The sequence below is a fragment of the Dryobates pubescens genome, chromosome 15 (genome assembly GCF_014839835.1).
Source record: "Dryobates pubescens isolate bDryPub1 chromosome 15, bDryPub1.pri, whole genome shotgun sequence".
Classification (NCBI taxonomy): Eukaryota; Metazoa; Chordata; class Aves; order Piciformes; family Picidae; genus Dryobates; species Dryobates pubescens.
The window spans coordinates 23,176,003-23,194,412 of record NC_071626.1 but is presented as its reverse complement, the minus strand read 5'-3'; the positions used below and the strand labels follow the sequence as shown (position 1 = coordinate 23,194,412).

The following is an 18,410-nucleotide window of genomic DNA, read 5'->3' as shown; positions in this document are numbered from 1 at the left end:
CTCTCCCCAATGCCAGTATAGTCTTGGCAACCTCCAGCCCTAGAACGCTGATCTGATTGTCTGAAGATCAGCTCCATCTCCAAAATGTCTGTAACCACTTGAGCAAGTCCTTTGTGCCAAGTTTTTGGTGGTGGAGCTTACACAGCATGTCCAGGATCCTGTGACAGCATCTCACAGAAGCATTGAATCATAAAGGAAAGGACCTCCAAAAGTCATCCAGTCCAATCCCCCCATAATGGGGGACATCATCAACTAAATCAGGTTGCCCAGACCCCTGTTGAGACTCAAATTCTTTGCACAGATCCTGAACTCCTGGCATTGTTTGAGAATGACAACTTTCATTAAGCATCCAGAGATTAGGAAATCTGAAAACTCTGGAGAACAGCTTGGGAAGGTACAGCCCAAACTTTGCACTGTCTGAAGGCAGCTCAAAGCATCCCAGGATGCCTGAGGTGTTGCAAGCTAGGGATTGCCAGTATCAATTGTGTGAAGTGGTCAGTATGAAAATTGGGATCAGGCCTTGGTCTTTAAATGATCTGTAGGAAAAAAGGTGTCCCTCATCTTAACACCCCGCCGGGGTTTTTGTTCCTTCCTCTGCTGCCCAAGGATTTGCCTTCTGTTCTCCTCTGTTTTCCATACCCCAGGTTGGTTCAGGCATGTTTGCAATTAGGGGTGGTCTCCACTGAAGGTCAGCATGGCCTCCTATAGGCTACTGCCTGCCTAGCCCTGGGCTCTGCAGGTGGGGAATTGGCCCTGGAGATGACAGCTGAGGCCACATCATGTGGGGCCAGGGGCACCAGCTGCAGATCTCCATACAGGTTTCACGGTGTCTCTGATGCCATCACTCTCAGGAGACCTTTCATATCTGTCCTATCATGAGGAGTTATCTCCTCCTCACAGAGTCTTGTATATGTTTGCCCATTGTGTGCTTATCTGGCACAACAGCAGTGAAAATCAATGATGTGAAGACCCCTGAGAGCTGAATGTATGCATTCACTATCCCTAATGTCTGCTAGAAATACAACACAGCAGAGAGGGAGCAGTCCCAGAGCTCCTAAAGTCTGTGGAGGACAACTTCCCCAAACAGCTGGTGAGGAAGCCAGCTAGGGAAGGGGCCCTGCTGAACCTGCTGTTTGTGACCAAAGAAGGACCTATGGGTGATGCATCAGCTGGAGGCTGTCTTGGGCACGGTGATCACGGAACAATGGAGTTCTTGACTGTTGGAGAGGTAAAGAGGGGGACCAGCAGAACTGCCACCATGGATTTCCAGCAGGCAGACTTTGGCCTGTTTTTGAAACTGGCCACCAGTGTTCCTTGGGTGGCAGTCCAGAGGGGCCAAGGAGTCCAGGAAGGCTGGACACTGCTCAAGAGGGAAGCCTTAAAGGCACAGGACCAGTCCATCCCTATGTGCCAGAAGGCGAGTTGGCAGGGAATGTTGGCACTATTTACCTCAGTCTTTAGTAGTAGGACCAGTTGTTCACTGGATACCCAGACCCCTGAGTTGGAAGATAGGGGTGGGAAGCAGAATGAAGATCCTGTAATCCAAGAGGAAATTTTTAGAGAGCTGCTGCACCAATTAGACAAACACAAATCGATGGGGCTGGATGGCATACACCCAAGGGTACTGAGTGAACTGGCTGAAGCTCTCACTAAGTCACTTCCCATCATTTACCAGCAGTCCTGACTAACTGGGGAGGTCCCAACTGACTGGAGATTGGCAAGTGTGATGCCTGTCTACAGGAAGGGCTGGGAAAAGGATATGGGGAACTACAGACCTGCCAGTCTGACCTCAGTGCTGGGAAAGGATGTGGAGCAGATGGCTTTGAGTGCCTTTATGCATGGGCCGCTGCTTGCCCCGTCCATGGGCAGGGAGTTGGCAGGGAGATGACAGATCCCCATCTGTGTTTCACAGTGTCGCTGATGCCATCACTCTCAGGAGACTCTCCATATCCCTCCTATCACAGAGTTGTTTCCTCACCAGACCCCTGTATGTATTTCTCCATCATGCATTCTTCTGGCACAACAGCAATGAAAATCAAAGCAATGATTTGAAGACCCCTGAGATCTGGACCATTGCATTCACTGAGGAGAGAAAATTCCTGCAGCCAACTGATCCAATGGCCCTTATATTTTAGCCTGGGGAAGACTCACACACACAAAACCCTCATAAAAGCCAGATGATTTCTATTCTTTTTTAACTGCTAATTGACTGTTTTCTCTGCTGTGGTTAAGTGAACCTGGGAAGCTGGTTTTTTATCATCTCCTGGGGCAGGCCTTGTGAAGAAAAGCTTTCTTAGGCCAAATGTGTTGCTAACAGGTGGACAGCCATCTTCTCCCAAAAGAGTTCCTGCTAAGATCATTCTATTAATACAATATGCTGATCATCCTCAAACCAGGGCTCTGCTGAAAAGGGAAGTGATTATCTGACTCTCCAAATAGAGAACTGTTTAAAGAGAAAAGAAAACCCAAGACATTTCATCATCTTCCCATTTTGCAGTGGTAGTTTATCATCATGAGAGGCAGAGCTTTGCACTGGCAGGCTTTATCTGAAGAAAAGAAAGATAGAAGAGCAGCAGGCATTGCTTTCATTTTTGTCCAAGGCTTCCTCTTGTCAGTTGTCTGGAAACTTACAGATAAGACTAATAAAAGATTCTCTCTTAACCAGAACCAGCTCCTCCAAAATCACTGTTTGCTGTCAACAAAACTCAGACCTCTGTGACTCTGCTGTGGGTGGAAGAAGGAGTGGCTGACTTTTTTGAAGTCTACTGCCAGCAGGCTGGATCTGGTCAGGAAATACAAGTCCAGGTATGTAAGCATCTCTTCTGTTTATGCTCTTCATCTCTCAGACTGGGTCTTGCATCTTTCTGGCTCGGTGTCTGCTGCTCAGCATTTGTGTATGAAGCCTAATGACATTTTATGCTCCACATACAGGTTGTATCATTAAACCAAATGTGCTAATCTGGTTCAGAATGAAACCTTTTAAACCTCAACTACTAAAGCACTTCAAATACTAAAGTTTTTGTTATGTTGCAACATTAAAATTGGCTTCTGTCTTACTGGTGGGATAGCTGGGCAGAAGCTCCTTGCATCCAACAGTGTCAGTCTCTGGCTACTCAGGAAACTGGCTCTCAAATACAGTACAAAACCTGAAAGGCCATAAAACAATGGATGGGAGGGCAAAATGGTCAAGCAGCCATGAGGAAAATAGACTTATTTAGATGCCTTCACATCTTTTATGCAGCCTTACACTACTTCCAGCTTAATGCATTACTGATTTTAAGAACTGTTAACTGAAAACCAGTAGGACTTTCATTGCTATTCAAAGAGTATTGCCCTGCTGCAAACATTGCTCCTTCTCCTGCATTTTGTCTCTCAGGTTATATCCTTTGAGAACCACCTTCTCAGCCTCACAACTGAACCTTTTTTCCTCTCTGTCCAGTTAGGTACCTGTGCCCAGAGGCAACCTGAATAGCTAAGTGTTTAGATTGGCAACTTTGTTCAGCAAAGAACAGAGCAGTAGTGGTTTTCATTCCTTGACACTTAATGCAACACATGCAGCACATGAGCATTACTTTGCAGTTAAGCTGGTGGTACAGTGAATCACTGAGACTACACACACCATGACACATCATTCTCTCATGTGCATTGTCACAGATAATGGAGAATCATTCAGAAAAAAAAAAAAAAAGAAGTAAAAAATCACAGAATTTCAGGGGCTGGAAGGGACCTCAAAAGCTCATCCAGTCCAACCCCCCCTGCCAGGGCAGGATTACCTACAGCAGATCACACAGGAATGCATCCAGGCAGGTTTTGAATATCTCCAGAAAGGGAGACTCCACAACCCCCTGACCATCAGTTATCACAAAAGGGATGTACACACTTGAATCCTCTGTAAGACCAGTCTGAATTGTTTAATATTCTTGTTTAATATAGAAGGGTATTTAATAAAGAAAGAAAAAAAGTTTAAGTGCACTTTAATCTTTTGGATAATTTGGATTCCACACAGAATGGTCTGGGTTGGAAGGTGCCTTCAAAGGTCACCTAGTCCAACCCCCTCTGCAGTCAGCAGGGGCATCCTCAACTACATCAGGTTGCCCAGAGCCCTGTCCAGCCTCACCTTGAATATCTCTAGGGAAGGGGTCTCCACCACCTCCCTGAGCAACCCATTCCAGTGTTCCACCACCCTCATAGTAAAGAACTTGTTCCTAACATCCAATCTAAATCTGTTCTTCTCTACTTTGAAGCCATTGCCCCTGGTCCTGTCACTGCAGGCCTTTGCAAACAGTCTCTCTCCATCCTTCTTGTAGGCCTCTTTCAGGTACTGGGAGGCTGCTATTAGGTATCCCCAGAGCCTTCTCTTCTCCAGGCTGAACACCCCCAGCTCCCTCAGCCTGTCTTCATGGCATTCTTGTGGCCCTCCTCTGGACCTGCTCCATCAGGTCCATGTCCTTCCTATATTGAGGGCTCCAGAGCTCTACATGGTACTCAGGTGAGATCTCATCAGAGCAGAGCAAAGTGGCAGAATCACCTCCCTGGATCTGCTGGCAACACTGCTTTTGATGCAGCCCGGGATGTGATTTGCCCTCCATGCTGCAAGCTCACACTTCCTGCTCCTGTCCAGCTTCTCATCCATCAGCACCCCCAATTCCTTTTCCTCAGGGCTGCTTTCTATCACCTCCTCCCCTAGTCTGTATTGATAGTGAGGATTGTTCCAGCCCAGGAGCAGAACCCTGCACTTGCTTCTGTTGAACCTCATCTAGACTCCTGCTGTTTTCACAGGGAATAGCTAAGGATCATGAAGTCACTATCCATTTATCAGAGATTCAAAGTAATGATGTGATCAGGTGAGGGAGGTGGCACAGCATTTACAGCTTTAGTGCAGAGCAGATCTGTTTTAAGAACATCAGGAAAATACTGCTCTGTTTGGCAGGAGCTTCAGTGGGTGTCTCATTTGTTGACAGGAGCATCTGGCACTGGGAAATGCACAGAGATTGTCAGCTCACTTCTCCTTGGATTTGTCACTCTCTTTCCTGTCTTTGTGAAAAAAGGGGGAGGGCTCCCTTTTGAACTGCAACAAGGATGCTTTATTCCATTAGGCTGGTGAAAATGCTTTGTTTGTTTCATGCTAATCACATGAACATTTTTGTCCCTTTCTTCCACTTGTGAATCAGCAAAACAGAAAGCAGCAGCTTTCTGGGTTTGAACCTCTTGGATTTTGGTTGACTCATTGAAATTCCCAGGGGAAAAAAGGGAAACCATCCAACCAAGTCTAATTGCCAAGCTGTGGCCCCTCCTTTTAGCTCAGGGAACAAAAGTCTTCTCCCTTACACTCATGTGCATGTGATTTCATTTACAGAACATCCCTCAGAACAGCACTACAACAGGACCCCTTCCTAGACTAAGAAGCAGCCCCTGACTGACCACAGGCCACTGGAAAAAGCCCAGTGCTTGAGATCTGTTACAGCACTCTGTCTGGAGTGGGTTCATTGATAAAATCTCTCTTCATTCACTTTCTAAACCACTGGCTCAGTTTTTACATCTGCAACCCACCCTCAGTTCTGCAGGAGAGTATGGAAAAGCCTCTGAGGAGCTATATCTTTAAGCCAGTGTCTGTGTCCCATTTGTTTTCTTTTGCTGTATCAGCACCTGAAAACCACACAAGTGTTTACCAAGGACATAGTCATTAAACCATGGTATAAACATCTTGTATGAAGGAGCTTCTACTAGTTAGGAAAAACAAATGTATGGGATGTCTGGTCATAATTATTACCCAAAAGCTTTGCTCCAGCTTTGTTTTTCACCTTGACCACCCAAAAGGCTCCTCAGAGGCAGAGATGGCAGGTATTCATATGAGGGTGCAGAGACTGACTGCCTTTGCTGTGCTTTGAATAAAAATAACTCTGTTTTCCTTCTCACTGACATGGTAACCAGAGCTCATAAGCTCTGCCCACCTCTTGGGGTGTTAAGCCCCCATAAGGCACCCTCTTGCGCCTCTCCAAGGTCCCTTGGGGCTCACTGAAGTACTCTAGGCTGCCCCTGCTGCTGTTCTCACCACTGTTCTCCCGCTTTTCTCCCAAGCTACCTGCCTGTTTTCAGGGTCAGCCCTGCTTCCCTTCCCTGGGTTTTGAAGGCACTGTTCCTTTCACCAGACCTGACTTTACCTGATCAGTTTTATGGCTGGAGAACCAAGTATTGATTTGTTCTCCTGCAATTACAGGAGAGGCAAACTTGTGGGTTTTCTTTCTCCCCACCCTATGTCTGCAGGAACCTGTCACTGTCTCTTCACATGTAGTGACCATTTCCAGTCTAACCCCTGCCACTTCCTACAACTGCAGTGTGACCACCTTCAGCCACAACAGCCCCAGTGTCCCCACCTTCATTGCGGTTTCCACCATGGGTAAGCAACACTTCCGTGCTTTCTTCTTCCTCCTCCAGCTACAACATCTGTTTCTGCTTGCTTTCTAAAGCTGCTTTTGTTAATGCTGGCTCCAGGGGTGGGTTGTATCATGGCAAAGCTGCCAGATGTAGATGGGATGAGGAAGCAGCTTTAAAAAGCCCTTGGAAAAATCCCCACTTGGGGTTTGACTTGGAAAATATGAACTAGAGGCTCAGTTCTCTACTGGGTTTTAGAAGCTGGGGACCTAGTTTGTTGATGTCAAGGCTGAACATCAAGGTACTGCCTGATGATTTATGGAGAAAAGGAAGTGTGTTTTTAGCCAGGCCCAAACAAAAGGAAAGACCACATTTATAAGCTGCTAAGGCAAAACAAAACAACCAAAAAACCCAAACCACTTTCCTGCTTTCAGTGGAGAAGTGGAGACAGAGTGAGGGAATCTTGGAGTCAGCCACTGAAATGGTAGCTCCTGATGGAAGCTTCCTGAGCATTTCTTCAGAATGATGAATGTCATCTCTGCTTAGTTAGGGAGCTTTAATCACTGGTGCTGTACATCACACACCACTCCTTGCCAGGGTGCAGTGTCTGGTACTTAGCTATAAATTCTCCACGCTTTTTAATCTGAAAAATGCTTTTCCAGACTACTATGGATGTGAAGTTATCTGAGGAAGCAAAGCACAGAGAGTTTCCCTACAGAAAGAGGATTTTCTAGCCTCATAGTAGTGCAGTCAATAAGCATGGCATGTGAAACAAAAATACCTCAAGGTTTTGTTACTGAGAGTTAATTCCAGCTCTTATTTAAAACAGAGTAGTTTTGTTTGGGGGGTTTATGCCAAAGCTGTTCAGCCTGTTTCAACCCAGTATATTACAGAGTCTCAGCCTGTTGTTCTGCTTTTGATTCAGAAAATGTATTGATTATTCAGAGGAAAAGGGAAAAAACAACAACAACAAACTGTCAGCAGTTCTGAATTGAATAACCAAGAGTGTTTGTTTGCCTGTGCAGTCACCGAGATGAATCCCAACGTAGTGGTGATCTCCGTGTTAGCCATCCTAAGTACCCTTCTGATTGGACTGCTACTGGTGACTCTTGTTGTGCTCAGGAGAAAGCATCTACAAATGGCTAGGTAAGTCCAGATTGATGCCAATGCCAAAAATGTCAGGCAACAACAAACACATGGCAGCAGTAGTTGCAGTTGAGGATGCTTGTGTGCATGGGTGCAGCTTGAGATGCTTGTGATCAGGATGCCTTCAAAATCATTGCCTTGGTGCTGGTTAGGAGTAGCACATCTGCCTCTATCTGCTTTCATTGCAGACCTCAGGTACAAGCCTCAAGCTCTGTCTCATTTTGAGCTTTGCAAGACTGGGCCTGTCAGAAGTGCAACCACTTGAAAGGGTTGTGTCAGGAACCTAAAGGATAATTAGGCTCTGAGGCAACTGGGCATGAGCAAGGCATCATGATGCTTTGCAGATCTCTCATATGGTTTAGAACAGGAGGTTTTCCATATCAACACATAAGTTCATCATATGCAGGATGCTGCATTTCAGAGGCCATGTAAGGCCTGAGCCCTGGCTGCCAAATCCCTGGAATGAGGGAAGATGTGGCTGAGGCCTTCACAGTCTCTCTCCAGAGCATTTGTGAATCTTCACCCAAATCTTGGTCTTCCAGTTGTCCAAACTGTGCATTCACATGGGCTTCCTTCCTGTGGAAACTGCCTATGGGCTCACCTAGAGTTTGTCCTTCTCCTCAGTCAGGATGAGGGAAATATACACTGAGACCCACAAATCCAGAAGGGATCCCAGGTCCTCCTGTTCACCTATAGCATTAATGAAGATTAAAGGAAAACATAATAGAGATGAAAGGAAAAACTTGTAGGACAAACCTTTCTTTAACAGAACCTATGGTTCCTTCAGCTATCTGCACCAGTTATTTGTACCTAGAATACTGAAATTCAGCTCCTTTATCCTGGTAGTCTTACCTCTAACAGTTCACTGGGTTATGTTGTGGCCTGAGGGACCTGTAGAAGTTTCTCCAAACCCTCAATGTGTGGTTCATCTCCTGGTTTTGGAAGTGTACTGGAGTCACCATCCTCTTGTAACCTCTGTCAGTTGTTTTCATATTCATTTACTGTTTTCTGTCAAGAAAGGAAATTATGTCATACAAAAATTTTATGTGAAGAATCTTGCACTTGGCTACCTAGCAGACAGTGCTGTGTCTTGACTATGTATTCCCTGCAACAAATTACAGAATCACAGAATCACCAAGGTTGGAAGAGACCTGAAAGATCATCAAGTCCAACCTGTCACCACAGACCTCATGACTAAACCATGGCACCAAGTGCTACATCCAGTCCCCTCTTGAACACATCCAGGGATGGTGACTCCACCACCTTCCTGGGCAGCACATTCCAATGGCTAACAACTCTCTCTGTGAACTTCTTCCTAACATCCAGCCTAAACTTCCCCTGGTGCAGTTTGAGAGTGTGTCCTCTTGTTCTGGTGCTGCATGCCTTGGAGGAGACCAACCCCCACCTGGCCACAACCTCCCTTCAGGTAGTTGTAGAGGGCAGTAAGGTCTCCCCTGATCCTCCACTTCTCCAGGCTAAACAATCCCAGCTCCCTCAGCCTCTCCTCACAGGGCTGTGCTCGAGGCCTCTCCCCAGCCTTGTTGCCCTTCGCTGGACACGTTCAAGTGTCTCAATGTCCTTCTTAAACTAAGGGGCCCAGAACTGGACACAGGACTCAAGGTGTGGCCTAACCAGTGCAGAGTACAGGGGCACAATGACTTCCCTGCTCCTGCTGGCCACACTATTCTTCATGCAGGCCAGGATGCCATTGGTCTTCTTAGCCACCTGGGCACACTGCTGGCTCATGTTCAGCCAGCTGTCAATCAGCACCCTCAGGTCCCTTTCTGCCTGGCTGCTCTCCAGCCACTCTGACCCCAGCCTGTAGCTCTGCATGGGGTTGTTGTAGCCAAAGTACAGCACCTGGCACTTGGATTTGTTGAATGTCATCATGTTGGACTCTGCCCATCTGTCCAGTCTGTCAAGGTCCCTCTGCAGAGCCCTTCTACCCTCTAACACCTGCTCCCAACTTGGTGTCATCTGCAAATTTGCTCAATTCCCACATCCAGATCATCAATGAAGATCTTAAAGAGGATGGGGCCCAGAGCTGATCCTTGGATTAAGCACATCACACACATTTTGCAGGCTGTCTCGTTCAGTGGACATGCTACAGTTTGTTCCTTTTCCATGTGATTGGCTCTGTAAAAGTCCCAGATAAATCAACTCTCTTTCCTATTTAATTACTGTGCAGGCAGCCCAAACAAAGCTTTTACTTTGGTTTATTTTCACCACTGCTTCTAGCCACAGAAGATAAAAACCCCAGAGGGGAATTTTTGAAAAAGTAAATCCAGTAAGAATCTCCACACAATTATTTGCTTAAGTCAAGGAATCAAAACTAGTCCAATGAGTAGCTGAAAATAATGGAGTTGTGACCTAGGAAATTCATGTGTTTCCCACCACTATTTTGTGAACTCAAAATAACCATGGTCCTTTCAAATGCAGACAGTTACACATTGCCTTAGAGGTGGCAATGTGAATATTTAGCATGGAAAGGTAGATATATAGCATGAATGCCAACAACTAGTGGAGGATGTCCCTGCTCATTGCCAGGGGGCTTGGACCTTTGGAGGTCCCCTATGATGCAAACCATTCTGTGGTTTGCTGAATAATGTGGCCAGCAGGAGCAGGGAAGTCATTGTGCCCTGTACTCAGCACCAGTGAGGCCACACCTTGACTACTATGTCCAGTTCTGGGCCCCTCAGTTTAAGAAGGACATTGAGACACTTAGACGAGTCCAGAGAAGGGCAATGAGGCTGGGGAGAGGCCTTGAGCACAAGCCCTATGAGAGGCTGAGGGAGCTGGGGTTGTGTAGCCTGGAGAACAGGAGGCTCAGGGGAGACCTTATTGCTGTCTACAACTACCTGAAGGGAGGTTGTAGCCAGGTGGGGGTTGGTCTCTTCTCCCAGGCAACCAGCACCAGAACAAGAGGACACAGTCTCAAGCTGTGCCAGAGGAAGTTTAGGCTGGAGGTGAGGAGAAAGTTCTTCATTGAGAGAGTTATTAGCCAAGGACACAGTCTCAAGCTGCACCAGGGGAGGTTTAGGCTGGATGTTAGGAAGAAATTCTTCACAGAAAGAGGAACTGACCACTGGAATGTGCTGCCCAGGGAGGTGGTGGAGTCACTGTCCCTGGAGGAGTTCAAAAAAGGTTTGGATGTGGCACTTGGAGCCATGGTTTAGTTGTCAGGAGGTGTTAGGTATTAGGTAGTAGGTTGGACTCGATGATCTCTGAGGTCTTTTCCAGTCTGGCTGATTCTGTGATTTGGAGTACTGCATTAAAGGATTTCAGTTGTGTTTATCACATACTGTCTCAGACCTAGTGACAGATCAGAGTTTTCAGCACTTCTCTGTAGCTCCAAGACTTCCCTTAAGTCAATGTGATTACAAAGGTTGTGATTACAAAGGTTGTGAATCCAAAACAAGTGGTAACTTTGTACCCAATGGTCTTCCTGAAACAGGGACTGCGGGGCTGGAACCTTTGTCAATTTTGCATCTTTGGAGAGAGATGGGAAGCTTCCCTACAACTGGTGAGTGTTTGGAGCAAAGATCTTCATTCTGGTTTTTTCCTCCATCTCTGTTTTGTTGGAAAATGTGATCTTTAATCATAAGTGCTTGTATTTTATGCCTTCACTGCCCCTCTTTAAGACAGGACTCCCACACCTGTTACTGTAGTATTTTATTCCCTGAGTGATGCCTCAAGCCTGTGTATCCTGTCATTCCTGTAGGGAATGATCCATGTACATGCCAGCCAAGCTGTGCAGATTGGGTTTTGGAGGATGTTGGTTTTTTTCCTTTCTCTTACAGACTTATTTTTTAAAACAACACAAGTGTAGAAACTTGATGTGTACATCCATTAGCACTTCCACTGAGATGTATTTACATCCAGAAGTAAGCTTGCCTGTAGATGACCAGTTAGCAAGTGTCTTCCTGCAGTACCATTAATAAATCTTTCCTTGCACTGCAAGACATGGTCAAGCCAATTCAAATATTTACTATAACTCAATGTTCAATGCTATTGAAAACAAACAAACAAAGAAGTCTTGCTAGCCTAGAAAACAACCTACAAGAGTTGCAGGCTGTGGTGGGTTGAAATGTCCTCCCCCTCCCGCCCCCATTACCTTTGCCAGACCAGCTCAGTTGGAAGCAGCTGAAAGCTGTATTTAGAGGCAAAACTATAATCTACAATGGAATGCAATGGATATGTACAAAATATACAGGACTGACAATTTCTACAGGTATTTACAATTAACAAACAGCACCAGGGGAAGCTACTAGCTTCTCTCTCTCTGCTCTCCCTTTACCCCATGTACAAAAGGGAGAAGAGAGAGAAGTAGAGAAGTTAATACCAAAACAGTGCAGCCAAGATCAAGCAGAAGCAAGTTAGTATCTCTCCCAGAGCAAAGAAGCAAGAGAAGAGAGATTGTTTTGGGACAACTAGTTTCAGTCCCTTATCTCTTCCAATGGGATTGGTTAGAATTATCTTTGTTTTCCTTTTTTCACAGCCAATAGTGATTTTGCTACTTTTCTGCTCAAGATCTGTGGAAAAAAATTTAAAAGCATAACCTAAAACTACCACACAGGCACTGAGTGTGGACTCTAAAGCATCACTGAAACTATAGGCAGAAGACAAGTCTGTAGGATTAGGTTTTGTAGAAGCATTAGAGCTCTGGGAGCTCCCTGATTAACACCAATGTGGTCATTTCCATTCCTATTTTTATTATCAAATGGGTGCCAATGACTGACCCAAAATTTTCTGTTGTGTTATTGAGAATCTCTGCAAAACCTCCTGTCTTCCAAGCCAAGTCCAAACACAGATATTTAGGAGCAGGCTGTCAGCCCCATTCCAGCATGTAGGAAGAAGGAAATGTGCCCCTTGGTTTTACATCCACAGTCAGCTTTGTTGACAGCCAAAAAGTTGGAGAGAGGAGTTGATGCTCAGGGAGCTGCTTCCATGATCTCATAGGACACAGCCTGCCAGCAAGGACAGGATTAAGTGGATTGACATTGCACCACAAGGAGGCTTTTGCTAGGAAGCATGCAAACTGAACTAACAAGCCCAGCAAATCTTGCCAGTACCTCACTGCTGCTAATGAACTCCATGCTAAACCAGCTTCACTTGCTTGGTTTAGCTTTAAGAGCAGCCAGCTGTATGCAGTGCAAACTGATCTCTCTTTCAGCTCCTCTTGTTGGACTGAACTAATGGCAGAGAAGGCAGCTCAAGCCCTCCTGTTAATTAGCTCTCCAAGCTTGAATCAAATGATTAAACTAGCAACAGATGCTATTAGAACCACAATGTGCTTTTATTTATGGGAAGGGAAAGTAATTACTAGGTTTGGCTGTGAAAGTGAAGGATCTTGTTGCTTGATTTAGTATATGTGTGTGCATGTATATGTGTGTGTATATATGCATATATGGTATGACTAGAATTTTTCTCTGATACAGATGTTCTGATATCCACAGGATCACTTGCAGGAGCAAAGGTGTGAGGTTATCCTAGCTGTGCATGGTAAAAACAAATGATGTCTGCCCTAAGAGATCTCAAAACACCAGAAAACAGACTCAGCACCCCCTGTGGTGGCCAGAACCTGTGGATGAAATTTTCAAATGCATTTTGCTCTGAAATCCTGCCAGCTTATCAATTAACAGTGATTTAGAGTGGGGCAGTGTGGTAGGTTGAGAGAGGGCTTAGCTCTCCCTCCTCCACAGAGTAAGAAACCACAGCTAACTCAGTCGAAGAGCAAAAGCTATATATTTACAAGCATATATGGAAAGCAGGTTATATATAACACAATATATACAGGTATTTACAATATATACACAGAAATACACAGCAAAGACAAATAACACAACAAAAATCCCTCCCTCAGGGAGGGATCCCCTCTTTGGAACCCCCTCTCTCCCCCCCTTACCTCCCTTTTTCCCCAAAAAGGGGTTAGAGAGAGAGAAAGGCAAGTTACTAAGGAAAAGAGTTGTTAGCAAGCTTCAAAAGCCCATGCAGGATTAGTGTTTGCTTATCTGAAGGCCAAGTCCAGCAGTTCGCAGAAGAAGCAGGCAGGGAGAACAGGCTGAAACACCAAACTCCCCCAACTCCCAAACCGAACTGAACTGAGGAAAAAATTTTCCAACCGCTTCACAATCTAAAGCTGAATTTTTGTTTATCAACCAATGAAATTCGTTTAGAATATCAGAATGTTTTGGTTCTAGTACCAAAAACATTAGCCAGTGTGTTCCAGCAGTGTTTGTTCTTAAAGGCACAGCCTCAAACGACCACAGTCCACCCCTTTCTAAACAATTTCATTGGCTGTTCGTACTGTCCATCCAATCCAGAACAATATTTACAGTTCGTAAGTTAAGTTCATCGTCCATTCCGGCTATACTCAGATGTAGATGATTCAGAAGTCCAAGAAAATCCAAAATCAAGAAAATGGAAAACAGTTTGTCTCTCCGCAGACGAAGCGAAGAAAAAGGGAAACAGGGACTCAGGGACTCTCAGTTGACTCAGGGCTCTCAGGGTTCTCAGGGTTCGTGCACCGTAGATTCCTCAGGGACTCTTTCCTTTGGACGCGCTGTAGCTGTACAACATTCTGAAATTAAACTCTCTCAGCTAAAGTTAAATCTCTTTGTGGAATACACTGAATTTCACCATTCTCTTGCATTACCCAATAAGTGTGACCCGGACCTTCTGCTGAAACCACCCCTCGGACAGGTTTAGCCTCTCCTGAGGGCGAAAATACCCAAACAGTTTTACCTAACAGATTCTTTTCCCTAACAACAGGAACTCTATCACCTTCTACTTTCTGTAGCAGATCAGAATGTGCAGGTCCAGCTCGGTTCACTGAACCTCTACTGTTCACCAGCCAGGTTGCTTGTGCTAAATGTTTCTCCCAGTTTTTCAAAGATCCACCTCCCATGGCTTTGAGAGTGGTCTTCAACAAACCGTTGTAGCGTTCAATCTTCCCTGCAGCTGGTGCATAGTAAGGAATATGGAAAATCCACTCAATACCGTGCTCTTTTGCCCAGCTCTTTACAAGGTTGTTCTTGAAGTGAGTTCCGTTGTCTGACTCAATCCTCTCTGGAGTTCCGTGTCTCCACAGGATCTGTCTCTCCAGACCGAGAATGGTGTTGCGTGCAGTTGCATGTGGGACTGCGTAAGTTTCCAGCCATCCAGTGTTTGCCTCTACCATAGTAAGCACGTACTGCTTACCAGAACGAGAACGTGGTAGAGTGATGTAGTCAATCTGCCAAGCTTCACCATACCTGTATTTGGACCATCTGTCACCATACCACAAGGGCTTAATTCTCTTTGCCTGCTTAATAGCAGCACAAATGTCACAGTCTTGGATGACTTGTGTGATGGCATCCATGGAAATGTCTATGGATCTGTCACGAGCCCATTGGTATGTTGCATCTCTGCCTTGATGTCCTGACGAATCGTGAGCCCACCGAGCTAAGAATATCTCACCTCGGTGTTTCCAGTCGAGATCAAGTTCAGAGTCCTTGTCTACTTGAGAAACTCTTGCAGCTAGATCTGCCTGATGGTTGTGCTGCTGTTCCTCAGTAGCTTTGCTCTTGGGAATGTGAGCATCAATGTGTCTCACTTTCACTGGAATTCTCTCGATTCGATCAGCAATGTCTTGCCACAGGTCAGCTGCCCAGATGGGTTTTCCTTTCCTCTGCCAACCATTCTTTTTCCAGTTCTTTAGCCAACCCCATAGAGCATTGGCTACCATCCATGAGTCGGTGTAGAGATAAAGCTTTGGCCATCTCTCACGTTCAGCTACGTCGAGAGCTAGCTGGACAGCTTTTACCTCTGCAAACTGACTGGATTCTCCTTCTCCATCCTTCGCCTCTGCAACTCGGCGTGTTGGACTCCACACGGCAGACTTCCACCTTCGCTTGTTCCCGACGAGACGACAGGAACCGTCTGTGAACAAAGCATATTTCTTTTCATCATCAGAAAGGTCATTGTAAGGAGGAGCTTCCTCAGCACGAGTTACTCTCTCCTCCGGAGGTTTAGCACAGTTGGTATCTTCAGGCCAACTTGAGATCACCTCCACCAGACCAGGTCTTTCAAGATTTCCCATTCGAGCTCTCTGTGTTATCAGGGCCATCCACTTAGACCAGGTGGAATCTGTGGCATGATGTGGTGTGGAACCTTTGCCTTTGAACATCCAATTCAAAACTGGCAATCTGGGAGCTAAGAGAAGCTGTGATTCAGTTCCAATCACTTCAGAAGCTGCTTTCACTCCTTCATAGGCAGCTAGAATTTCTTTCTCTGTTGGAGTGTAATTAGCCTCTGAACCTCTGTAACCTCGACTCCAGAAACCAAGAGGTCGTCCACGTGTCTCACCTGGAGCTTTTTGCCACAAGCACCAGGTTGGACCATTGTCACCTGCAGCCGTGTACAAAATGTTCTTAATGTCTGGACCATCTCGGACAGGTCCCAGACCCACTGCTTGTACCACTTCTTGCTTTATCTGGTCAAAGGCTGCTTGTTGTTCAGGTCCCCAGTGGAAACTGTTCCTCTTTCGAGTCACATCATACAGAGGTTTCACAATCTGACTGTATCCAGGAATGTGTAGTCTCCAAAATCCCACAATCCCCAAGAAACGTAGAGTTTCTTGCTTGTTCGTGGGATTTGCCATGGCAGAGACTCTGTTTACCACATCCACTGGAATGTGTCGGCGTCCATCCTGCCACTGCACTCCCAGAAACTGGATCTCTGTGGTAGGACCTTTCACTTTGTCTCTCTTGATGGCAAAACCTGCATTCAGGAGAATGTCCATGATTTTGTTACCTTTCTCGAAGACTTCCTCAGCAGTTTTACCCCAGACGATGATATCATCGATGAACTGGATGTGTTCGGGAGCACCACCTTCCTCCAGAGCATCATGGATTACTGCATGACAGATGCTGGAGCTGTGGATCCAGCCCATTGGCAGTCTGTTGAAAGTGTACTGGATTCCTCTCCAGGTGAAAGCAAACTGAGGCCTGCATTCCTCTGCTATGGGAATAGAGAAGAAGGCATTAGCAATGTCTATGGTAGCATACCATTTGGCCTTTTTGGATTCCAGCTCATACTGGAGTTCCATCATGTCTGGTACTGCTGCACTCATAGGCGGTGTTACTTCATTCAGGGCTCGGTAGTCCACTGTCAGACGCCAGTCTCCATTCGGCTTTCGCACAGGCCACACTGGACTGTTGAAAGGTGAATGAGTTTTGCTGATGACTTTCTGACTCTCCAGCTGACGAATCAGATTCTGAATGGGCAACAAAGAGTCACGGTTGGTTCTGTATTGTCTGTGATGCACAGTCCGAGAAGCAACCGGCAACTTAATGTCCTGAATCTTGTGTTGTCCCACAACTGCAGATTCATCAGAAAGCTCAGGTCTAGCAGACAGCTTCAGTTTTTGTCCATCAATTTCTACAGAAGCTACTCCAAAAGCCCATTTGTAACCTTTAGGGTCTTTGAAACGCCCTTCTCTCAGAAAATCAATTCCCAAAATACAAGGTGCATCAGGTCCGGTCACAACTGTATGCTTTTTCCATTGTTTACCAGTTAAGCTTATATTAACCTCCACTTTACTTAACTCTTGAGATCCACCAGTGACTCCCAGAATAGTTATGGACTCTGATCCCTGATAATTTGATGGCAATATGGTGCACTGAGCTCCTGTGTCAACCAAGGCCCTGTACTTCTGAAAGTGTGAAGTGCCAGGCCACTGGATGTACACATCCCAATAGATTCTGTTATCTGTATTACCCCTCTCCTCCCCCTGGCGGGAGGCAGGGCACCCCTAGTTATGGGGAACATGTCCACAGGTGCAACGAGCACACTGTGCAGTGTTAGAACTGGAGCCACTGTTGGAGCTACTAGAGTTGTCCTGGGGAACTGTAGAAGTAACAGCTACCCTTCTGGTATTGCTACCTCGGGTTCTGCCACTTTGCAGTTCTCTCAGTCTCCTGAAAAGATTAGAAGTTGGTTGACCATCCCACCTGTTCATGTTCTCACCAAACTGATCACGCAGGGTAATCCAAATAGTCCTACGTGACTGCCTTGGTGGTCTGTTTTGGTTTGATCTGTTTTGGAATGACCTCCTTGGAGGATGTCTATTCCTCACAGATGAAACCTGTACCCACCTGGAGGAAGAATTGGAATCATCTCTTTGTGCCAATTGGGATATGGTGTTCTTAAATTCATCCTTCAGCTCTTTCATGCAATTCTTTATTTCACCAGACAGAGTTTCAATGGCTGAAACCAAAGAAACACGTGTCATGCTATCATCCAATTGTCTCAATTGATCAGTGAATTGGCCAACCGTAAGAGGAGCTCCACCATAATTTCTTGCTACAATTCTGCTTGCCAGAATGTTTGCATAATTGGAAGGAGCAAGCTTGATGAGCTTTTTAGTAAGACCATTTCCTACAGGAACATCATCAGGATTCAGAGATTCATGTTCACCATAGAGTACCTCTCTAACAGCAAATTCTCTCAGACGCTTGATTCCCTCATCTATGGTAGTCCAGGGCTTAGGATTCCATGGAAGATCATCTCGGGAAGGGTATCTCATGAGAACCGCCATTAGAAGGCGTATCCACAGATTAACCTTACCGAGAGCCTTGCCTAGATGTCTATCTATTCCATTATCCTTTGAGAGAGTTCCTAGCTGGGCTGCTGACTTGTCTCCAACCATTAGAGCTGGAGCACCTGTATCATAGCATCTACCAAGCCAAGCGAGAACTGGCTCCTTATCTGCTCTGAGATAGTCTTTTCTTACATTTCTAAGCTCCTCACGTGGTGAAGAGCAGTCGGTTATGTCATCTTGTTCTTGCTCCTCTGCCTCCTGTTCCTCAACTTGTGGTCCCAACAACCTCTCAAGGATCCCTTTAAGCTGA

At 45.8% G+C, this 18,410-nt stretch overlaps 1 protein-coding gene across 1 annotated transcript in view; it reads left to right on the top strand.

Moving 5' to 3' along the window:
* The window catches only part of PTPRO (protein tyrosine phosphatase receptor type O), a 228,235-nt gene that overhangs the window by 186,656 nt on the left and 23,169 nt on the right, over window positions 1-18,410 (top strand). The window contains exons 13-16 of the mRNA XM_054167854.1: window positions 2,666-2,805; window positions 6,265-6,397; window positions 7,398-7,518; window positions 10,973-11,041. Of these exons, the coding sequence (XP_054023829.1) occupies window positions 2,666-2,805; window positions 6,265-6,397; window positions 7,398-7,518; window positions 10,973-11,041 (463 nt within the window). The remainder of the gene's footprint in view (window positions 1-2,665; window positions 2,806-6,264; window positions 6,398-7,397; window positions 7,519-10,972; window positions 11,042-18,410) is intronic.